The 19,110-nt window shown below is 40.4% G+C and overlaps 1 protein-coding gene across 1 annotated transcript in view; it reads left to right on the top strand.

Moving 5' to 3' along the window:
* The window catches only part of ITGB6 (integrin subunit beta 6), a 79,767-nt gene that overhangs the window by 49,170 nt on the left and 11,487 nt on the right, over positions 1 to 19,110 (top strand). The window contains exons 12-15 of the mRNA XM_043576867.1: positions 4,702 to 4,924; positions 7,477 to 7,574; positions 12,776 to 12,895; positions 18,501 to 18,667. Of these exons, the coding sequence (XP_043432802.1) occupies positions 4,702 to 4,924; positions 7,477 to 7,574; positions 12,776 to 12,895; positions 18,501 to 18,667 (608 nt within the window). The remainder of the gene's footprint in view (positions 1 to 4,701; positions 4,925 to 7,476; positions 7,575 to 12,775; positions 12,896 to 18,500; positions 18,668 to 19,110) is intronic.

Here is a 19,110-nt window from a genome sequence, read left to right as displayed (position 1 = left end):
ACCTCCATTTCATTTCTTTGCGGTGGCTCTTGCTACCAACAAGTTCCTCCGAGGCCGCCTTCTTTCTTCTCCCCAGAGAGCGAAAAATTTAGGGCCTGTCCAGACTGAGACACTTTTCTCTCCCCTTTCATTCAGAGGTCTATTTCCTTATTTAATGGGTGTGTTTCCAAACCCATATCAGTTCTCTTCTCACTAGATTGCAGGCAGGAGACAGCCTGAAGCCTGAGGCTGTCACCATGTCTTGAACAGAATATGCTCCACAGATTCCCAGATTGCATCTCTCATAAAACTCTTTGAATAAAATATGTTCTCAAAACATTTGAAATTACCTTTCAACAAAATTCTATGTGCAGCCTAATATGATATGATAGCAATAGTACCCCTACCTATATTTCACCCTTTAAATCTTAAATCAAAGAATTGCAGAGCAGTGCTGAACTGTGCTTAGCAACACAGTTCTTACCGTTTCTTAATGGTCTTCTACTGCATTTGGTACCACGTATGCACACGGAATTGAACTCTTTAAAAAGAGTGGACTTGATCTGTGCCTCGTAGTTTGAGAGGTCTGGCAGTAGGGCCTCTCTTTGTATCAGATACAGTGATTGCTAGAGAAGTTCTGTCTAGAAAATGCAATTATTTCTGCAGTTGGACTAAGAAAACTTCACCAATGCCAGGTTCCTTCATATTTGGGGATACTTTACAATTCTCAATCATTACTGTTTCTCAGAAGCTATTTTGTTTGTAGCAACATCGCAAAGGATGTTACTAGATCATTAGTAACTTTCTCTTTAAAAAGGTGTAATAAAAGCAAGTACTATTATTCAAATTCAACAAATAGTTGTGGAGCACCTACTAGGTGCCTGGCATCGCATTTCGCACAGGGATGAAAACTGTGACTGGCTCTGTGGTTACTGTCGTTTGTAACAGAGGCCAGAGTGTGCTAACGATTCACTTCTCGTGCAGATCTCTCTGATTTTACAACTAATTCGCCCTGCAATGTGCCACTTCTCTGAAGGGCTATTACCACAAGTTTCTTCTTCGTATACTTTCTTTCATCCACCTATAAGTACTCCATTGATTTATTCCCTTGCCCAAATTCCATTAGTCCTTTGTATTTTGATTCTAAGAGACGGGAAACTAACAGGCAAAAGGCATTACAGAAAATACTTCCTGCCATTATGCACTTACAATTATCAGTCAATGGCATTCCAGAAAGATCTATCCCTCTGAAAAGAGCCTGACCATTTTTTTTATCTTTGTTTATCATCTTGCCTCTGCATGAAGCCATTGTGTGGGTCTTGTTGTTGTTTTTGTGGTTGTGGATATATGAGCAGGTACTTTAGATAATTGGTTGCTTGTGAATATCAACTAGCAACGATATGGTGGATGGTTCTGGAAAGCCCACAGAAAGGTTTCTAAATTCTGACAGAAGCTCTTGGAAGAGTTTTCTAAATTTCTGCTAAATAATTCTCTTTTTGTAAAGTTTATTTATTTATTTTGAGAGAGAGAGAGAGAGAGAGAGAGAGAGAAAGGGGGAGAGAGAGAGAGAATCCTAAGCAGGCTCCACACAGTCAGCGAGAAGCCCAACGTGGGACTTGAACTCATGAACCATGAGATCATGACCTGAGCCAAAATCAAGGGTCAGACGCTTAACCAACCAAGCCACCCAGGCGCCCCTCTGCCAAGTAATTCTTACATGCAGTGATACACTTGGGCATTCGCAAAGGAAATGCACATTTCATTTGACAATATTTATAAATCATATTAATTTTCTGGAATAAACTTCAATATAGAAATCTATCCCTATTTTGAGAATAAGTTTCCCCTTTTGCTGAGGAAGGAACAAAAAGCAATTGTAGTTTAGAGGATAATTTAGATGAGACATGTCTGCTGCAAGTTCCCATGTGTCTCCTCCTTCAAGCAGCTTTGCTCTGCCCTGGGTTTCTGCAGCTTTGCTCTCATTGATCTCCTACCTCTCAGTCGACCTGGTAAGATCCTTTTTTCTGATCACATTTTAAATGCTGATGCTCTCTAGGGCTTTTTTCGCTCTATCTGCTTTCTCTACCTGATCCACAACAGCTTTAATTGCCACCTGTCTCTGATGGATCCAAACCTCAAAACTCTCTCTATAGATATAGATACATAGATACATATATCTGTCTATTAGAATGTCCCACAGGCCCCTCAAACTCAACAGAGCCAAAAATGAACTCATCATCTTCCCCACCCAAAGATGCTCTTCTTCTGCTGCTTCAGAACAATGTATTCATTCAACAATTAAGCACTACTCTGTGCCAGGCACCACGGATAAGGCAGCGAGCATGAGCTGGCAGCCTCCATTCCAGGTCAGTAAAAAGGTGCACCGTTCACTGAGCAGCCCAGTCTGGTTACCTGGGGAAGATTCCATCCCTCTCTCTCTTCCCTTCTCCCTCCACCCTGGCAGCAAGTACACTATGCCCTTGCACTATTCCAACCCCTGAACTGTATCCCCTTTCCTCTCCATCCCCACTGGCACTCTTAGGGCCTCATGTCTTCTCGCCTCTACTGCTGCAACACCTTCCCGAGTGGTTTTCCTATCTCTCGTCTGACCCTCTCTAATGCCAGGATATTACCAGACACATATCTATTTGTTCAGTCTCTCCTCTACTTAAAATTCCATAATAATGGGGCGCCTGGGTGGCGCAGTCGGTTAAGCGTCCGACTTCAGCCAGGTCACGATCTTGCAGTCCGTGAGTTCGAGCCCCGCGTCGGGCTCTGGGCTGATGGCTCAGAGCCTGGAGCCTGTTTCCGATTCTGTGTCTCCCTCTCTCTCTCTGCCCCTCCCCCATTCATGCTCTGTCTCTCTGTCCCAAAAATAAATAAACGTTGAAAAAAAATTTAAAAAAAAATTCCATAATTGTCAGGATAACAGGTCTTACTTTAGTCCATAAAGCTTTTCATGTGATTTCTGTGATGTGATGTGATTTCTGACTTTCCATGGATCTTTCCAACCCCTGCCTCCTCCAACCTCCCCTCCTGCCACAGCTCCTGTGCACCATTGGCTCTGTCTATATGAAACTACTCTGGGTATCATGCAGGTCACACAAGGGTCACCTGGGTGGCTCAGTTGGTTAAGCGTCCCACTACTGGTTTCAGCCCAGGTCATGATCTCACAGTTTCATGAGTTCAAGCCCTGAATCAGGCTCTGGGCTAGCAGCTCAGAGCCTGCTTAGGATTCTCTTTCTCCCTTTCTCTCTGCCCCTGCCCCCCTTGCACTGTCTCTGTCTCTGTCAATAAATAAATAAAACTTAAAAAAAAAAAAAGCCGATCCCATGATTACACACTTCTGTCTTTTACCTATGCTTTTTTGTCTGCTTAAAATGCATATAAACATCTTCTACCTTTTATCTGTATCTTCCAAATTCAGCTCAAGCATCACCTCTTCTGGAGAGGTCTCCAAATCTCTGGTCCAATTTGGAAACTCTCCTTCTGTGTACATAACACTTATCACACTGCATTGTATTTATTACTGGTGGTATTTATTTGCCTGTCTCCAACACTAGCCTATAAGCTTAGTGACCTTATTTAATTTTGTATCTTCGTGCCTAATGCAATCTTTGGCATATGATATATGCTCAATTAAAGTTTCTTAAACAAATGAATTTGTTGAGCACTCACTGTATGCCTGCAGGACATCTAATTGGTGAATGTGAAGTAGAAGATTTACACATTATCTCATCTGACCACACCGCTGTAAGATTTTATTCCCTCTATTTGATAGATGAGGCTTTTATGATCACTCAGCTTGAATGATGTAGAGGTGGGTATTACCCAGGTCTGTGCTGCATCTCTATCTTATGGTACCATAATTAAAAGGAAAAAATTGTAAAAACAATTTAAACACACACACACACACACACACACACATAATCACACCCCCCCCCCCCACAAGTTGCTGTTATAGGCTTCTGGATTATCTCATTTCATCTGGCTCTAAGTTCTGTTTGATATAACATCAGGTAATCAAATCAGTCTTCAGTTAAGAGACCAGATCAATAAATATACATACTTAGCAAAATTTGTTCCATAAAATATATCTATGCTCACTGCTTCCCCTCCCACCCCCACTCAACTTTCTTCTCATTCTTCTTCTTCAGTCTTTCTAATGGTGTTTAAAGGCAAAGAGAAGGGGCACCTGAGTGGCTTAGCCTGTTAAGTGGCCGACTTACGTTCAAGTCATGATCTCACGGTTCATGGGTTCGGGCCCTGGATCGGGCTCTGTGCTGACAGCTCAGAGCCTGGAGCCTGTCTTGGATTCTGTGTCTCCCTCTCTCTCTGCCCCTCCCCTGATCACGCTCTGTCTCTCTGTCTCTCAAAAATAGACATTAAAAAATGAAAAACAGGGGCGCCTGGGTGGCGCAGTCGGTTAAGCGTCCGACTTCAGCCAGGTCACGATCTCGCGGTCCAGGAGTTCGAGCCCCGCGTCGGGCTCTGGACTGATGATGGCTCAGAGCCTGGAGCCTGTTTCCGATTCTGTGTCTCCCTCTCTCTCTGCCCCTCCCCCGTTCATGCTCTGTCTCTCTCTGTCCCAAAAATAAATAAACGTTGAAAAAAAAATGAAAAAAAAAAAAAACAAATAAATAAATAAAGGCAAAGAGAAAAGATGGTCCCAGAATCAGAAGTGGCGTGGGCCCTAAGCATCACCGGGTGTTTGTTTTACAGATAACGGCGACTGTGACTGTGGCGAGTGCGTGTGCAGGACGGGCTGGGCGGGCGAATACTGTAACTGCACCACCAGCACCGACTCCTGCGTCTCGGAGGACGGGGTGCTCTGCAGCGGGCGAGGGGACTGCATCTGTGGCAAGTGTGTTTGCACGAACCCGGGGGCCTCTGGACCCACCTGTGAACGTTGTCCTACCTGTGGCGATCCCTGTAACTCCAAACGGTAATGTCTCAACTTCCCTTGGTCTCTTTACTCGGACCTCATATTGCTTTTGGTGGGTTTGTTCTCCGAGCATCCGCCCAAATACACAGACCCACAGGGCCCCTGTGATCGTCAACCTGGAACGTCAGTGTCCGACTTGACTCTTTCTTTGTCCTGCTTATCCAGGACCACAGTGTCACTCACATTCCTGCTAGAAACAAGCCTGGGGAAGCTGAGCTGATGTCCCACACTGATAACATCAGGTGGCCTTTCACTTACAATACCAGCCACACAGAAGGAATACCCTGGAGGTAGACTGAGGACATCCACATTCAGTACCTTTTCAGGGAAAACAGACAAGCTTCTTTCTTATCTAGAAGTTTAAAGCTTGACCTTCCTGATTCATTCCTATCTATAGACTCGTGGAGGCAAAAAGGCAGAAAGAGGATCTTGGCTTTCCATTTCTTCCCTCTGCTTTACCTCTCGTGCCTTTTGGCACCTCCCTCTGGTTGTCATTCTACACAGCTATTGTGTTTTGTATTTTCTTTTATACCAGATGAACAACAACAACAACAACAACATGTTTTTGTTTTCCAGTAAAAAAAAAAATCTATTCCTTTGGTTGCTAGCTAACTTCTTCATGGGTAGCAGGGGCAACATTTATAGGTCAAACAAAGCAAGTCTCCAAATGGGCTGTGTGATGACACTGCAGAATATAATTTATTATACAGTGAACACTGCTTAAGCAGTTCATAGTTTCGTTAACTCAGTACCCAACATGGTAACATTTGCATTTCCAGTGTAAACTAAGTAAGCAAATCAATATTCACTCAGTGACTCCTCACCGTTCAGGTGTCAAAACTTCTCTGTCACTGTGCCTGGACATATGCCAAGAGATGTGTGGGGACATAGTTAGACTTAGTTGAACGGAATTAAATGTAAAACGTCCTTTCAGGATGTTTCTCCCGTTATTTATCTGCTTCACCTTCTCTGTAAACATGATTTAATTTAAATCTGGTTTATAGAATGTGAAATTAACAAACCAGGTAGTTTGAATTTGAGGGATCAGGTAATCTCCTTGGTGTTTATGTTAGCTTTGAGTGTTTATATTAGCTTTGAGATGTGTCCATTCTTCCATTTATTCATTCATACATTCGTTTATCAAATAGATATTAAGTACCTACTGTTCACCAAGGGCACATAATGATGACTGAAACAGTTATAGTTCCTGCCATACCAGGTGCTAAGAATCTAGTGGGAAAGACAGACATTTTTTAAAGTAATTATAATGATATCTGAGCTGACAGTTACAATAAGGGATATAGAGGGGACTGTGGCACTATATGGCAGGCCTACCACCCTAGCTTGGGCAGACATCAATGAGACATACAAACGGTAGAGGTTTTAAGGGTTTCCACAATGTCCAGCAGACCCCTGCAAAGCCACTCTAAGTAAATATATAACCTAGATAAATGCAATATACTTGCAATGCAAAGGCAATTTCCAGACAAGACTTCTCTCCCCACCCCCACGTAAACTGCTGCTTCTTAGCCCTTCCTATAAAGGAATTCAGAGGTTTGCACTGTAAGAGAACTAACTGGCAGGAGTCAGGGAAGGCTTGCCTAGGGCACTGCAGTTTCAGCTGATACTGAGGGAAACACTGGTGGCAAGGCTGTGGGGAATGTTTCCAGTACTTCCAAGAGCATACATTTGCATGGCCTGGGGAAGAGAGAGAGGCAGGATGATGAGTGCCCATAGTAAGAGTACTTTGGCTGTTTTGGATTACTCCATACAGAATCTGGTTATAAAGTGATTTTTAGCACAACATTAATTCAGAGTCTGAGTTTTACTCTGCTGTGGAGACATCATTAGAGAAGCTTAATTCCTGGGCTATGTTCTTGAAAATACACTTTTCTGTAAGTAGAGTTCGTTTATTAAAAAGCCCACATTAATGGGGACCCAAGCTGTAACCCCAGCTTTTGAAAATATGCCTATAAGGCTTAGACTCATTCAAAATAGCTACAGACAAGTGAATCTTTGAAATAGCCTTTCATGACATGTATGAATTCTTAGAATTCTTCTCAAAACAGATGGTTTCTGTTAAGAAATTAAAACTTTGTTTAGTCATGAATCATATTTTAACAGCATAAACCTTTCCCAGGAAAATGTAAAATGAACAACAACCACCAAAAAAAAAAAAAAAAAAACAAACAAAACAAAACCCTAAATCAAACACCAAAATAAGTGTGTCTTATTATTGGGTTTTTTGTTTGTTTGTTTGTTTGTTTGCTACTTAACCAATCAGAAACAATTATTAGAGATAAATGATGATAACAGCTACTGTCAAGCCTGGTTCAGGAAACACTGATTACTAAGTGGAATCAGAATAAAGCCGTTTCCTCTTGAACATCACTCAAATATCTTTCTGAAAGTAACAAAAAGCAACATCCTTTATGAGACACTCCTACGTCATGAGCCATAGTAACAGCATTAAACCATTAAAGCAATAACCCAGCTACATATCTGTTTTCCAACAACATGAACTGATAAACTCTACTGAATAATGTTCACAGGAGCTGCATTGAATGTCACCTGTCTGCCGATGGCCAGGCCCGAGAAGAATGTGCTGACAAATGCAAACTAGTTGGTGCGACCATCAATGAAGCAGAAGGTTGTACTTGTCTCCAGTTGCTTTCTTTTTCTTAACATAGGTTTTGAAAGACAGAAACGCCGTGAAGCGCTTTTCAGTAACTCAATCTCATTTGAACCAGGGCATTAGTTCAACACTAGTTTTGTTGTTGTTGTTGTTGTTGTTTTAAGTTTATTTATTTTTTGAGAGACAGCAGGAGAGGCAGAGAGAGGGAGAGAGAGCATCCCAAGGAGGCTCTGCACTGTCAGCGCAGAGCCTGACACGGGGCTGGAACTCACGAACTGTGAGATCATGACCTGAGCCAAAACCGAGAGTCAGATGCTTAACCGACTGAGCCACCGAGGCGCCCCAGAAGCATTAGGATTTAAGAGTAAATGCATTCCGTAAGGCTAAAAACATGATGGCTTGGGATACAAGCAATTTAAAGTCATAGCTATTCGATCTGGCTTCAGCTCTGTTGGCAAGTTCACCTCTGCTTCACAAAAAACAACTGCAGAGAATTCCAGAATGCTATGTTTTTAATTAGAAAAGAAGAAAATTTGAAAAACAGCTAAATGTTAATCTCTTAACCTGAAATCATCCTCTATCATCTGATTGCCCTATTTGAAGACAGGACAAGGCAAAGTATGATATGGGTTTCCTGAGAGCAAGCCTCAGGCACAAGGCAGTTTCTGGTTAGTAGCCGTTTATTCCTCCACCCCTTCTCTGTGCTTTCTGAACATGAGTGTTACATGGCCACCCTTAATTCCCTGTTGCCTCACTCCCCCAAAACAAGAAGGGCCTGTTATCTTTAACTGCTAAGCAAATTCTGCTCTTGCTTTCACCTGTCATTTTAAAATTTAATTATTTAAAATAAGATTCTTTTTAAAGGCAAAATGTCATCTCAAATACTTAAATAGGTTGTATTTTAGCTGGCAAGGCCATTTAAACAAATAATTTGTAAAGAAGATGCCTGACTCCTCCTGAAGGGCCAATCTAGGGGGATTAGTTTTTCCATCATCCCAAGCTCTCTGCATTCCCATCTTGCTCAGGCAGAACCACTCACTGCCCTACACACATGAGAGCAGTGCCCAAGATGTATCTCAGGCGAAGTGCAATAATCAAGACAATTTATGACACTCTAGGATACATATCTTGAAGAGACAGAAATAAAGAAATTAATTCATTTCCAAAGAGGAATAAGTTAGTGGCATTTATTGTTTTGAAAATTACCTACATTGTTTCAAAATTGAGATTTCTGACTGTGCACAGTTGAATATGCCTGCACGGAGGAGCATGATTAGTGCTCATAAAACTCCTCTTCTGTTCTTTTCTGGTGACTAAAGATAAATATGCCGAATAGCCATAAATTGGACAAGATGGTGTGTACCTTACACTAATACTGAAAGCAGGATGCAGTAAAAGCACTGAGGAAAGTAACATTTGTGGACCGTCCACATTAGTAACTAGTTCAAAGTCAAAGCATATCCCCGGGCTTCATTTCACAGCAAACAGTTGAGATATTTAGCAAGTGTTTCTAAGAAATGGCTAAAAATTGCAGAAAAATGTCCTGCAAATTACTAGAACACCATTCACCAGCAGCATGGGAAATCTAATGTGCTAAGGAGAAAAAAGGAATAAACCTTGGAAACATGTAAGTCATGAACAGAGTTGCTATATTTAAATACACAGTTTTCAAGTAATTATCATAAATTCTTGGATTTCAGAGGAACACTGGGCCTCAAGTGGCATTTAAAATATTTGCATTATTCTTTTTGTGTAATTAGATAAATTATCTTCAAAATAGGGGAATACAATTATTTGTAACTCAGAAACTGAAAATATTAACTGGATTTCTATTTTTTAAAAATTTTTTTTTTCAACGTTTATTTATTTTTGGGACAGAGAGAGATAGAGCATGAACGGGGGAGGGGCAGAGAGAGAGGGAGACACAGAATCAGAAACAGGCTCCAGGCTCTGAGCCATCAGCCCAGAGCCCGACGCGGGGCTCGAACTCACGGACCATGAGATCGTGACCTGGCTGAAGTCGGACACTTAACCGACTGCGCCACCCAGGCGCCCCTTAACTGGATTTCTAATACCTTTTAAGGCACTAACCTTGTTGAATTTAAGAGAAAAAACATATTTGTCAGCCTGTGAATTAAAAAGTTACTTTTCTGGGGTGCCTGGGTGGCTCAGTCTGTTGAGTGTCCAATTCTAGATTTTGGCTCAGGTCATGATCCCAGGGTCGTGGGATCAAGCCCCATGTCAGGCTTTGCACTGAGTGTGGAGCCTGCTTATGATTCTCTCTCCCTGTCTCTCTCTCTCTCTCTCTCTCTCCCCCTTTACCCCTCCCCTGCTTGTGTGCTCTCTCTCTAAAATAAAAAACAAAAATAAAAATTTAAATGTCACTTTTCTAATGAGACTTTTATGAGTACTATTTCAACGTATGCAGTTATGTCATTGATCACATCACCTTGAAATTATCATCATGTATTTGCTCTCACATAGGGTCTTCTCTCAGCCCCACCTTTTCCCGACAAGGATATGGAGAGTAAAGTAGAAGAGCAAAACTTTATAATCCAAATACATCGTTCCTCAGCTCTGCTGTGGTACTTGTGTGAGCATTTCTAAAGACATGTGGCTTAACTTTACTCATTCCATTTTAGTGAAAGACCCTTTTTAATCTACCCCAACATTCATGTACTCAGAGCATTATTACTCAAAGTGTGTTCCATGAGAACACTAATTCTAAAAGTGTTGAATGGAAAATAGCATCCACGGTCATATAAATTTTGGAAATGGGGAGCTAAGCTTTTTGTTTATTTTGCGACTCCTGAAAAATTATGCACATTATATTAAATACGCATTGTGAATTTTCAGGAGAGGCATAGAAGGAATTGGAGTAAGGAAGGATTCCCAAACTTGTTTGACCACAGAACCCTTTTCTTTTTCCTTGGGAAACTTGTTTCTCTGAGAACTACTGACCCAGCCCCAAAGCACAGGTCCTAAACACATAGGTGTCTTAATTCAGTGGTACAGATGGTTTATATTTCTATATCCTTCCTGGACCTTCCCGGATGCTGGCCTCCTCACCCCCATTCTCACATTTCTTCCTTTTCTAAGTATAATTTCATGGACTGCCCGAGACCTTATTTTCATTGTATTATTCTGGAGCAGCACTGCTGGCACTTATAAAGGAGAGTAAAAAAGAAAGGTCCATTTCTTAATGAACAACAAAAGAAAACCTTAGCAGCTAATTATGCAAATCTTCAGCCCAAGCTGGACTCTTTCATTGCACATTCAATAATGCCATTTTAATACCCAAACACTACAAAACTGGCTAAATCTAGTCATAACAGTCATGAAAAGGAGTGGTGAAGTAATTAAAGCAAGAAGGGAGTCATGACGCAAAGGTCATATTAACAGTTCCATTAAAAACTTAAATAATCCTAGTGAAGTAAATTAAGCCTCCCTGTGCTTCAGTGTAGCTATTTAAAAGAAAATAAAAGAGCGAGATTAATATTACTGAAAGGAGTATTATAAGCTATCCACATATTTTCTACCTTAGAATAAAATGTTCCGTTAAGTAAACTTGGGAGGAAGAGTGGTTGTGCACAGTCATGGTGGAGGGGAGGAAGGGGAGAAAAAACACTCTAACAAGAAAAAGCATATTCTCCAAGACTTCATGAATTCTAGTTAATTGGAGTGGTTTGGTAGGAGGACATGTGGTAAAGGTTATCTAAAAATGACCAAAACATGAATTATATATGCAGTGTTATTGCATGAAATAAATGCAATAAATAAATCCCAGGTGATTTACATGATCATAAACATTTGGGAATGACCAGATGAGAATGATTTATAATTCGACTTCTTAATATTCTTATGTAAATAGATGCTTCTAATGGATTCAAAAGCAATTTTTTCACTTAAATTTATCATCTGAAATCTTATTAATAATGGTAAATGTTTTACTCATTCCTTTTTTTCCTAGATAATATGAGCATTCTTCTTATAGACCCTGACGTGAGGTTTTTATCTTATAAATTAAATGCAAAACCAACTTAATATCTTCCTTTCTGTGGCTACAGCATTGTTGAACAAAAAATAGCATATTGTTTACTTGGTTAGAATCAGAGGAACACATGTAGATTCTGTTTTGTTAAAGCTCATGTTTAAGCTAATGGGAAAAGTTATAGATCTAGCAAGAGTATGTCTAAGGTTATCTGAGACTGTCCCAGTTTCAATATTCTGACTCACTGTGTCATCATACACTAATATTGGATCATATGTCAAAATTTTAGGTTAAAAGAAAACATTTGTTCCATTTACAGGTTTCTGAAAAAAGTGTTTGTATCATTTATATCAAAAACAATATCATTACAAAGTCTCCAACTTAGAAGATAGGAGAATTTTAAGCAAGATTTTTTTTTTAATTTGGAAAATGCTACATAATTTTGGCATAGATACCAAACCTCTAAAACTTCTGATAAATGGTACTAACATCTTGGATTGACCATTTTACTATATTTTCAGTTTCTGTATGACATTCATTTTCTGCCTCTTGAATAAGCTCAATAAGAGTTTATTTGAAAAAGATTTGAAGAAAACTGGATTACGTTTGTTTTTTAAACTAAGAAAGGGGGTTATACTGAATAGTAGGCAAACTGTCAACTGGGTTCCTTTTAATCTGGGGTTTACTTTCATCCTACTAGTCCCTGAGCACATAAGACTTCAATGGCCATTTCCTGATATTAATGTATATTTACTGTTGTGACAATACATGACCATCAACTTGACTGTGGGAAAGGCCCCCTTAGAAGTATCAGTATCAGTTTGGGCTGTGCAGTCTTTTTCTGAAATGTAATCTAGGCTTCCTCCCAGATGCTCGCAGCCAAGAGGAACATACAGCCCTCTCAATGCCACAATCAAGGCCATTCTATTCCCAAACATCTAGGCATACCTGCCTTCAAGTACTTTCACTCTATTGAAATCCTGCTCCCATTAGTTTGATAAGTGCATTTGATGGTCAGTACTGATTGACCACACCTGGAACTGTTCTTCTGGAACATGAGTAGAAACTAAAACCTCAGTGGTGGGAAAAATCCTATGTCCTTTTGATTCCTATTCTGCAATGTCAAAAATTCCTATTTGCATATTAAAACTCAATGCCACTTTGCTTTAAAAATAATCTCTTTTGGAATCTCATTTAATCTAATGAATGACTCCTTTATCTGCAGATTTTTCAAAGGATAGTTCTGTTCCCTGTTCTCTGCAAGGAGAAAATGAATGTCTTATTACATTCCTAATAACTACAGACAATGAAGGGAAAACCATCATTCACAGCATCAATGAGAAAGGTGGGTGGCATGCCTTCTATTGTCAATGGTAAGTGATACTACGTGGGGGAGGAGGAAACAACCAGAAAGACACTTGGGGTAGCTTTCCACGAAAGGCACTTCCAGAATTTTGATGGAGTGCTTCTACTTTCCCAGGGATTGAAATATACCTGTTGAGAGGTTTGATATGGTCCAATGTCTGTTACTTAGACCACAAAACATGATGAGTGCATTTGTACCAACCATCATCTCCCCAAAAGCTGGCTGAGGGTTTGTAGAAAGATGGACTGACTGAATGCAATGTAAGCAAAAGGTATATCTTTAAGAAAGGCTAACAGGGAGGAGCATAATACTCTAAAAGGATAAGATTTGCATCAGGCAAACCTTGGTTCAAATCCTGCTCTAACCACTTAATAGCTGCTTGACATTCTGGAAGATACTTGCCTCTGAGTCTCCTCATCTGTAAAATGGGAAAAATAATAGTACCATCTTCTAAGGGTTGACTCAAAGATTAAATGGAATAATGCATATAAAACATGTGCCAATTCATAACCTATAACAATGGGTCATTGAGTCAGAAAAGACATGAAACATCAAATGAAGAAGAAAGTGATCCACAAAGGAAGTCAGGGTCCTTAGCTTCTTAGGTTTTCAAGACACCAGCTCATGGAGTTTGCTTAGGACCTGGGAAGCTCTCAAGTAAAAATCTCGAAAATCTCAGAGAGAAGTTTATATTGGGTAGAAAATAGTGGAAAAGATACTTTTGTCCAGAAGTTTTAAATTTTAGTGAGTATCAGACTCACCTGGGGAGCTTGCTAAACTGCCTGCATCCTGAGTCAGCAGGTGCGATGTGTGTCCCAGGACTCTGCATTTTAACACTACTCTGCTACAGATGGCTTCCAGACCTCCCTGCCTGCATTCTTAGATATTCACAAGTGCCTCACCTTTTCTGTCTTCAATTAATGACGTGTTCCTAAATCTTTCTGGCAGAAATGACACCTGCATTAAATCAGATCGCTCCAGCTCTCGTCAGCAACCTCTTCCTCCTCCTACCCCCAAAAGCGTGGAGCCTAAGTTCTGCCCCAGACAACAGCAGCAAGGGAAGGCTAGCAGGCAGATGTATTTTGTTGTGTGTGCTTGCTTATCAGTGTGTCAACAAAGTAGTAACTCCTAAATTTGAAACCAAGGATATCAAACTGCCATCACTAAAGTGTGTAAAAACGAAAGCAATACCAATGTAACCAAAAAGTAAGTTCAAGATACTATAAACCAACCAAGAAAACATGATTAGAAAAATATCACAGTATAGTATTAGGGGTCAAGGGGAGGCAGAAGTCAGCACAATACAAGATACAAGAGTATGATTGTGACCTTGGCCTTGAAGCTCAGGTGGGCAGAGTGCACCTGGAGACTTGCTCTTGAAAATCTCCTATGAATCAACTTCTTTGAAATGCATATATAAAATGCTTTGTAGAGGCCATTAGTTAATGAAATTTAAGGTGAATCCTGCTGCACAAAGAAGAATTACTTAGTACAAAAAACCTGGCTCCTCATTATGTGTTTTATAAAGCCAGATTCGTGAATTACATCCCCCCAACCCTCTACTTGTAACCATGGCAGTGGCTTTAGCAAGTTCTCGTGAAATATAATATTGATTCCATTGGAAAAACGAGTTTTAAGCAACAAAAATGAACTTCCAGAATTGTCTTTAATTCAGGGGCTTTTGTATCTGGTAGGTTTGATTTTTATTTTGAGTGTGTGTGTGTGTGTGTGTGAGTGGGAGGGAGAGAGAGAGAGAGAGAGAGACAGAGAGAGAGAGAGAGAAACATGCCTTTGGCTGACAAATGCCCCCTCATTACTGAACCATTGGGTTTGTGTGTGTGTGTGTGTCTGTGTGTGTGCTTCCACACAATCTGAGTGGCACATAAACATGACGTCCTTCTGAAAGCACTCAGACTCCCTGATGACTTTTTATTAAGGCTTTTTATTCTCCCTATGCTTTTGTAGTAGCAAAAAGTGAGGGGAAAATTACCTCCCTGAGGCTTAACAGAAGTCACCTGACAGCTGCAAAGATGCTTCTCCTTGGCAAGATTCATGTTCCTAGGTAGGCCCCGAGCTTCCAGGGGCCCTGAGGGCAGAGTCTGCCCTGGAATCTGCAGGCCCTTCTCACAGCTATAAGACCAGAGAATCCCATGGCGGGGGATCGGAGGCAAGGATAGAAAGGAGGAAGTGGATGCTAAGGATTCCCACAGTCCTACAGATTTAAATAGAAACCAAGTGAACAGTCAGTATCAGGGTGTGTGTGGATGTAGGGACAGCTTTGCTCATCTTTTTTCTTCCATCTGGAAAAACTTTCAGAGGATAAGAGCCAGTCAAGAAATGACATTTGAGGGACACCCGGGTGGCTCAGTCGGTTAAGCGTCCGACTTCGGCACGTCATGTTCTTGAGGTCTGTGAGTTCGAGCCCACATCGGGGCTCTGACAGCTCAGAGCCTGGAACCTGCTTCGGATTCTGTGTCTCCCCTCTCTCTCTGCCCCTGCCCTGCTCATGCTCATGCTCATGCTCTGTCTCTCTCTCCTTCAAAAATAAATAAATATGCAAAAAAAAAAAAGAAAAAAAAAAAGAAATGATATTCAGGAGCCTTCCTGGCAGGGATGTGGATGTGGATTTTACACCCACAGGTTCCAACATGGAGGATCCAGGTCCTTGAAGTCTCGAGAATAGAAAAGGAGGAAGAATGTATTTGCATTTTTAAGAATAGGAATAACAATAACAGTAATAGCTCTCATTTACTGAGCCCATACTAATGCCTTATGCCAGGTATTGTTCTATATGTTTTACATGCATTAATTCTTTTAGCCCCCTCATATAACAACCATATAAAGCAAGTATTGCTATTATTTCCATTTTACAGATAAGGAAATTGAAGCAGAAAAGTTTAAAAATGTGTTAGGTCTTGCAGCAATTAAGTACCAGTGCTGGTTGGGGAATTCTGGCAGGCTGGCTTAGAGCCCAGGCTCCTAACTCCTGTGCGATACTGCCTCCCACTGGCTGTACAATCATAATAAATACTGACTCCCAAAAAATATGTTACATCAGCATCAATAGAAAGGTCATGCAAACCACACATGTAATTTAAAATTTTCTAGTAACTGCACCAAAGAGTCAAAATCTGGTGCAATGAATTTCAATCACATGTTTTATTTAATCCAGTCTATCCGAAATATTGTCATTTAGCAATACCCAAACTATTGACATGCTTTATTTTTTTCCAAACTAAGTCTTCACAATCAGCGTGTATTGTGTACTTACCACACCACCTAATTCATAAAAGTCATGTTTCCATGCTCGGTTAGCTGCATGTGACAGAGCTAAAAGTTTGGACCTTAAAATTAGGTGGCAGTGGCCAGGACTCGACAGGCAATACTGCACATCGTGGTGGAGATGGCCCTCTTTTCCCACCTAGAAATATGTCTTCAGTCTGAGCATTTCAGGAAAAAACTAAAGAGAAAATATACAATGGAGATTTCTATTGTGTGATACCTGTCCTGGTACTTGGGCCGAAATCTTTTCTTGAGCAATGTATAATTTCTCAAGGTATAATGTATTCTCAATGTATAAATGTATAATGACTCTAAGTTCTTAAAAAATTGTCTCTGCCAGGCTGTGCCTGTTCCTCCTTTATTTATTCTCTACTGGAGAGCCCTCCTAATTCACATTCTGGTGGCAGGGTCCTAGTAAGCTTCATCTTGCTTTCGGCAAGAACATGCTATGATGCCCCATCCCAAACATTTCATTGTCAAAGATTCAGCTAGTGTATATTCTCACTGACACACGCCTCCCACTTTCTTTGCAGGAGTGTTGCTAACCTTTTAGAAGCAGCCATGGTTCGTCTGCTGTGCTAGAAACAGTCTTTAGATCTTCATACTGGAGTCGCTATTTCATTAGCTCCTTTACTTATTTCTGCATAATCTCCTTACATGGTTTTTTTTGTCCAAAGAACAAAAGTGTCTGAGGCCAAGCATCATGCTGTTGTGGGGTCATTAGTCCTGCTCAAATTCAGATCAGTTATAGATCCTTACCTTGAAAGCAGCATCACTCATCCCATGTGTATAACTCTCCTGATTAAATATCTAAAAGCAATAAGAGTTAGGCTAAACTAAGCATGATTCATTTCCTCCCCAGATACCACAGATTTGCCTCACTTCTTGCAGAGGGAGGCAGATATTTAATGATAATTTTTATGTGGGATTTTTTTCCTCGTGAAAGCAAGGGGAGAGCTTAATTATAATGTTTCATTAAGAAATGTATCATCTCTCAGGCATATTGCAAGAATTATTAGTCATTCTGCTGTCAATGAGGGAAGGCACTGTGTAATTGTGAAATTATATTAATATCATCAATAGAGTCAAAATAACATTTCATAGAATGTTCAAGTTGAAAGGACTATACAGAAACTTTAGTTTCCCAAACTTCCCTGAAGATAAGAATCACTTGGGATACTGCTAATAATAAAAAGTCTGTGGCTCCATCTAAGACCCACTGAATCAGAATCTCTGGGCTCTAGGAAGCAGTGGATTTATTTATTTATTTATTTATTTATTTATTTATTTATTTATTATAAAACTTTTAAACATTTTTATTTATTTTTGAGAAACAGAGAGACACAGAGGGTGAGCCAGGGAGGGGCAGAGAGAGAGGGAGACACAGAACCCGAAGCAGGCTCCAGGTTCTGAGCTGTCAGCACAGAGTCCGAAGCGGGGCTCCAGCCCACCAACTCTGAGATCATAACCTGAGCTGAAGTCAGACTTTTAACCAACTGAGCCACCCGGGCGCCCCACTGGAAGCTGTGGGTTTAATAAGCATAAGCAACTGAGCTCAACCTTATCCTCAGGGAAGTTAAGGGAACACTGAAGTCCTACACCTTTGTTTGATGGATGAAGGTCCTGGAACTCAGAGAGATCGATGGACTTGATGGATTTCAGAGAGCTACATCAGATGGGAATTGAAACCATCTCCCCTGACCCCAGTTCAGGAACTTTCTAGGACACCAGAGCACTACATTAGTATTAAAATAAAACAAATAGCCATCATTGTCTTCGATTAAAAAAAGAAGCAGCGGCTAGTAGTAAACTTCTCAGGGGGTGGGTTTTATATAATTCTGAATATAATCTCCTAGACAGTTTATGTTTCAAGGAAATCCATAAAAAAGCAATATCATGTGTTTGTGTGTGAATGTGTGCACACATACACATTTCATTTCTATTCTATCATGTATCCAGAAGAGACCATTTTTAGGAATTAAACTATAGTCTTTTTCATGGTCCTTTACATGTTCTGTGTGTATGAACCTCATTCTTGGATTCTAACTCTTTTTGAGTCAGCCATTCAAGTATATATCCATTTGCTTTAAATAACAAAACTTTATCTTTTGTTCTACTTCATAGGAATAGGGCTATCTTTCAACAAGTAACTCATTTTTTTTTTAATTCATCAAAACAAAACTTGTTACAATTTTCCCTCTACTGGAGAAAAAATATAGTTGGATATTTTAATGAGAAATCTTTTCTCTGCCTCACAAGATTATACCAAATATTCTTAATATAATTTTCTTTGTTTCCACAGACTGTCCAAAGCCCCCAAACATTCCCATGATCATGTTGGGGGTTTCACTGGCTATTCTTCTCATTGGGGTTGTCCTCCTGTGCATTTGGAAGCTGTTGGTGTCATTTCATGATCGTAAAGAAGTTGCCAAATTTGAAGCAGAACGGTCAAAGGCCAAGTGGCAAACAGTATGTAAACACTTGGGGGCTATCCCTTGTCTCCAGGAGAAAGTGACTCATGGAAGAGATGGGTGTCAGCTTTCTTCTGCTCTAAAAGAGAGTGATTTCATTGGTTCTTTCCCTACCCTTCTCACCATGTCCCTAACAGCTTTGATTTGTTGAGGACAAAGGAACCCAGATAGCTATTTGGGACCCAAATAACGCTCATAGCATACATTTGTCTCTCAGTGCAGTAGGAATTTCCCCCACTCTGAAGAGTCTCTTGAAACTCCTTATATACTGTTTAGGGACATAAAGGAGATACATTTAATCATTGCCACCAGGAGGATCATTCAGGCCCCTCTTGATAAAGCATAGGTGCTGTATCTAAACACTTCCATAGATCAGTTGTGTTACAGCCAACAGAATAATGTTCGTGAGTAGTATTACAGTTCATGCCAATTTCCATAGAA

Source organism: Prionailurus bengalensis, chromosome C1 (genome assembly GCF_016509475.1).
Source record: "Prionailurus bengalensis isolate Pbe53 chromosome C1, Fcat_Pben_1.1_paternal_pri, whole genome shotgun sequence".
NCBI classification, from domain to species: Eukaryota; Metazoa; Chordata; class Mammalia; order Carnivora; family Felidae; genus Prionailurus; species Prionailurus bengalensis.
The sequence above is the reverse complement of the archived record's forward strand: the minus strand, read 5'-3'. Positions and strand labels throughout refer to the sequence as shown.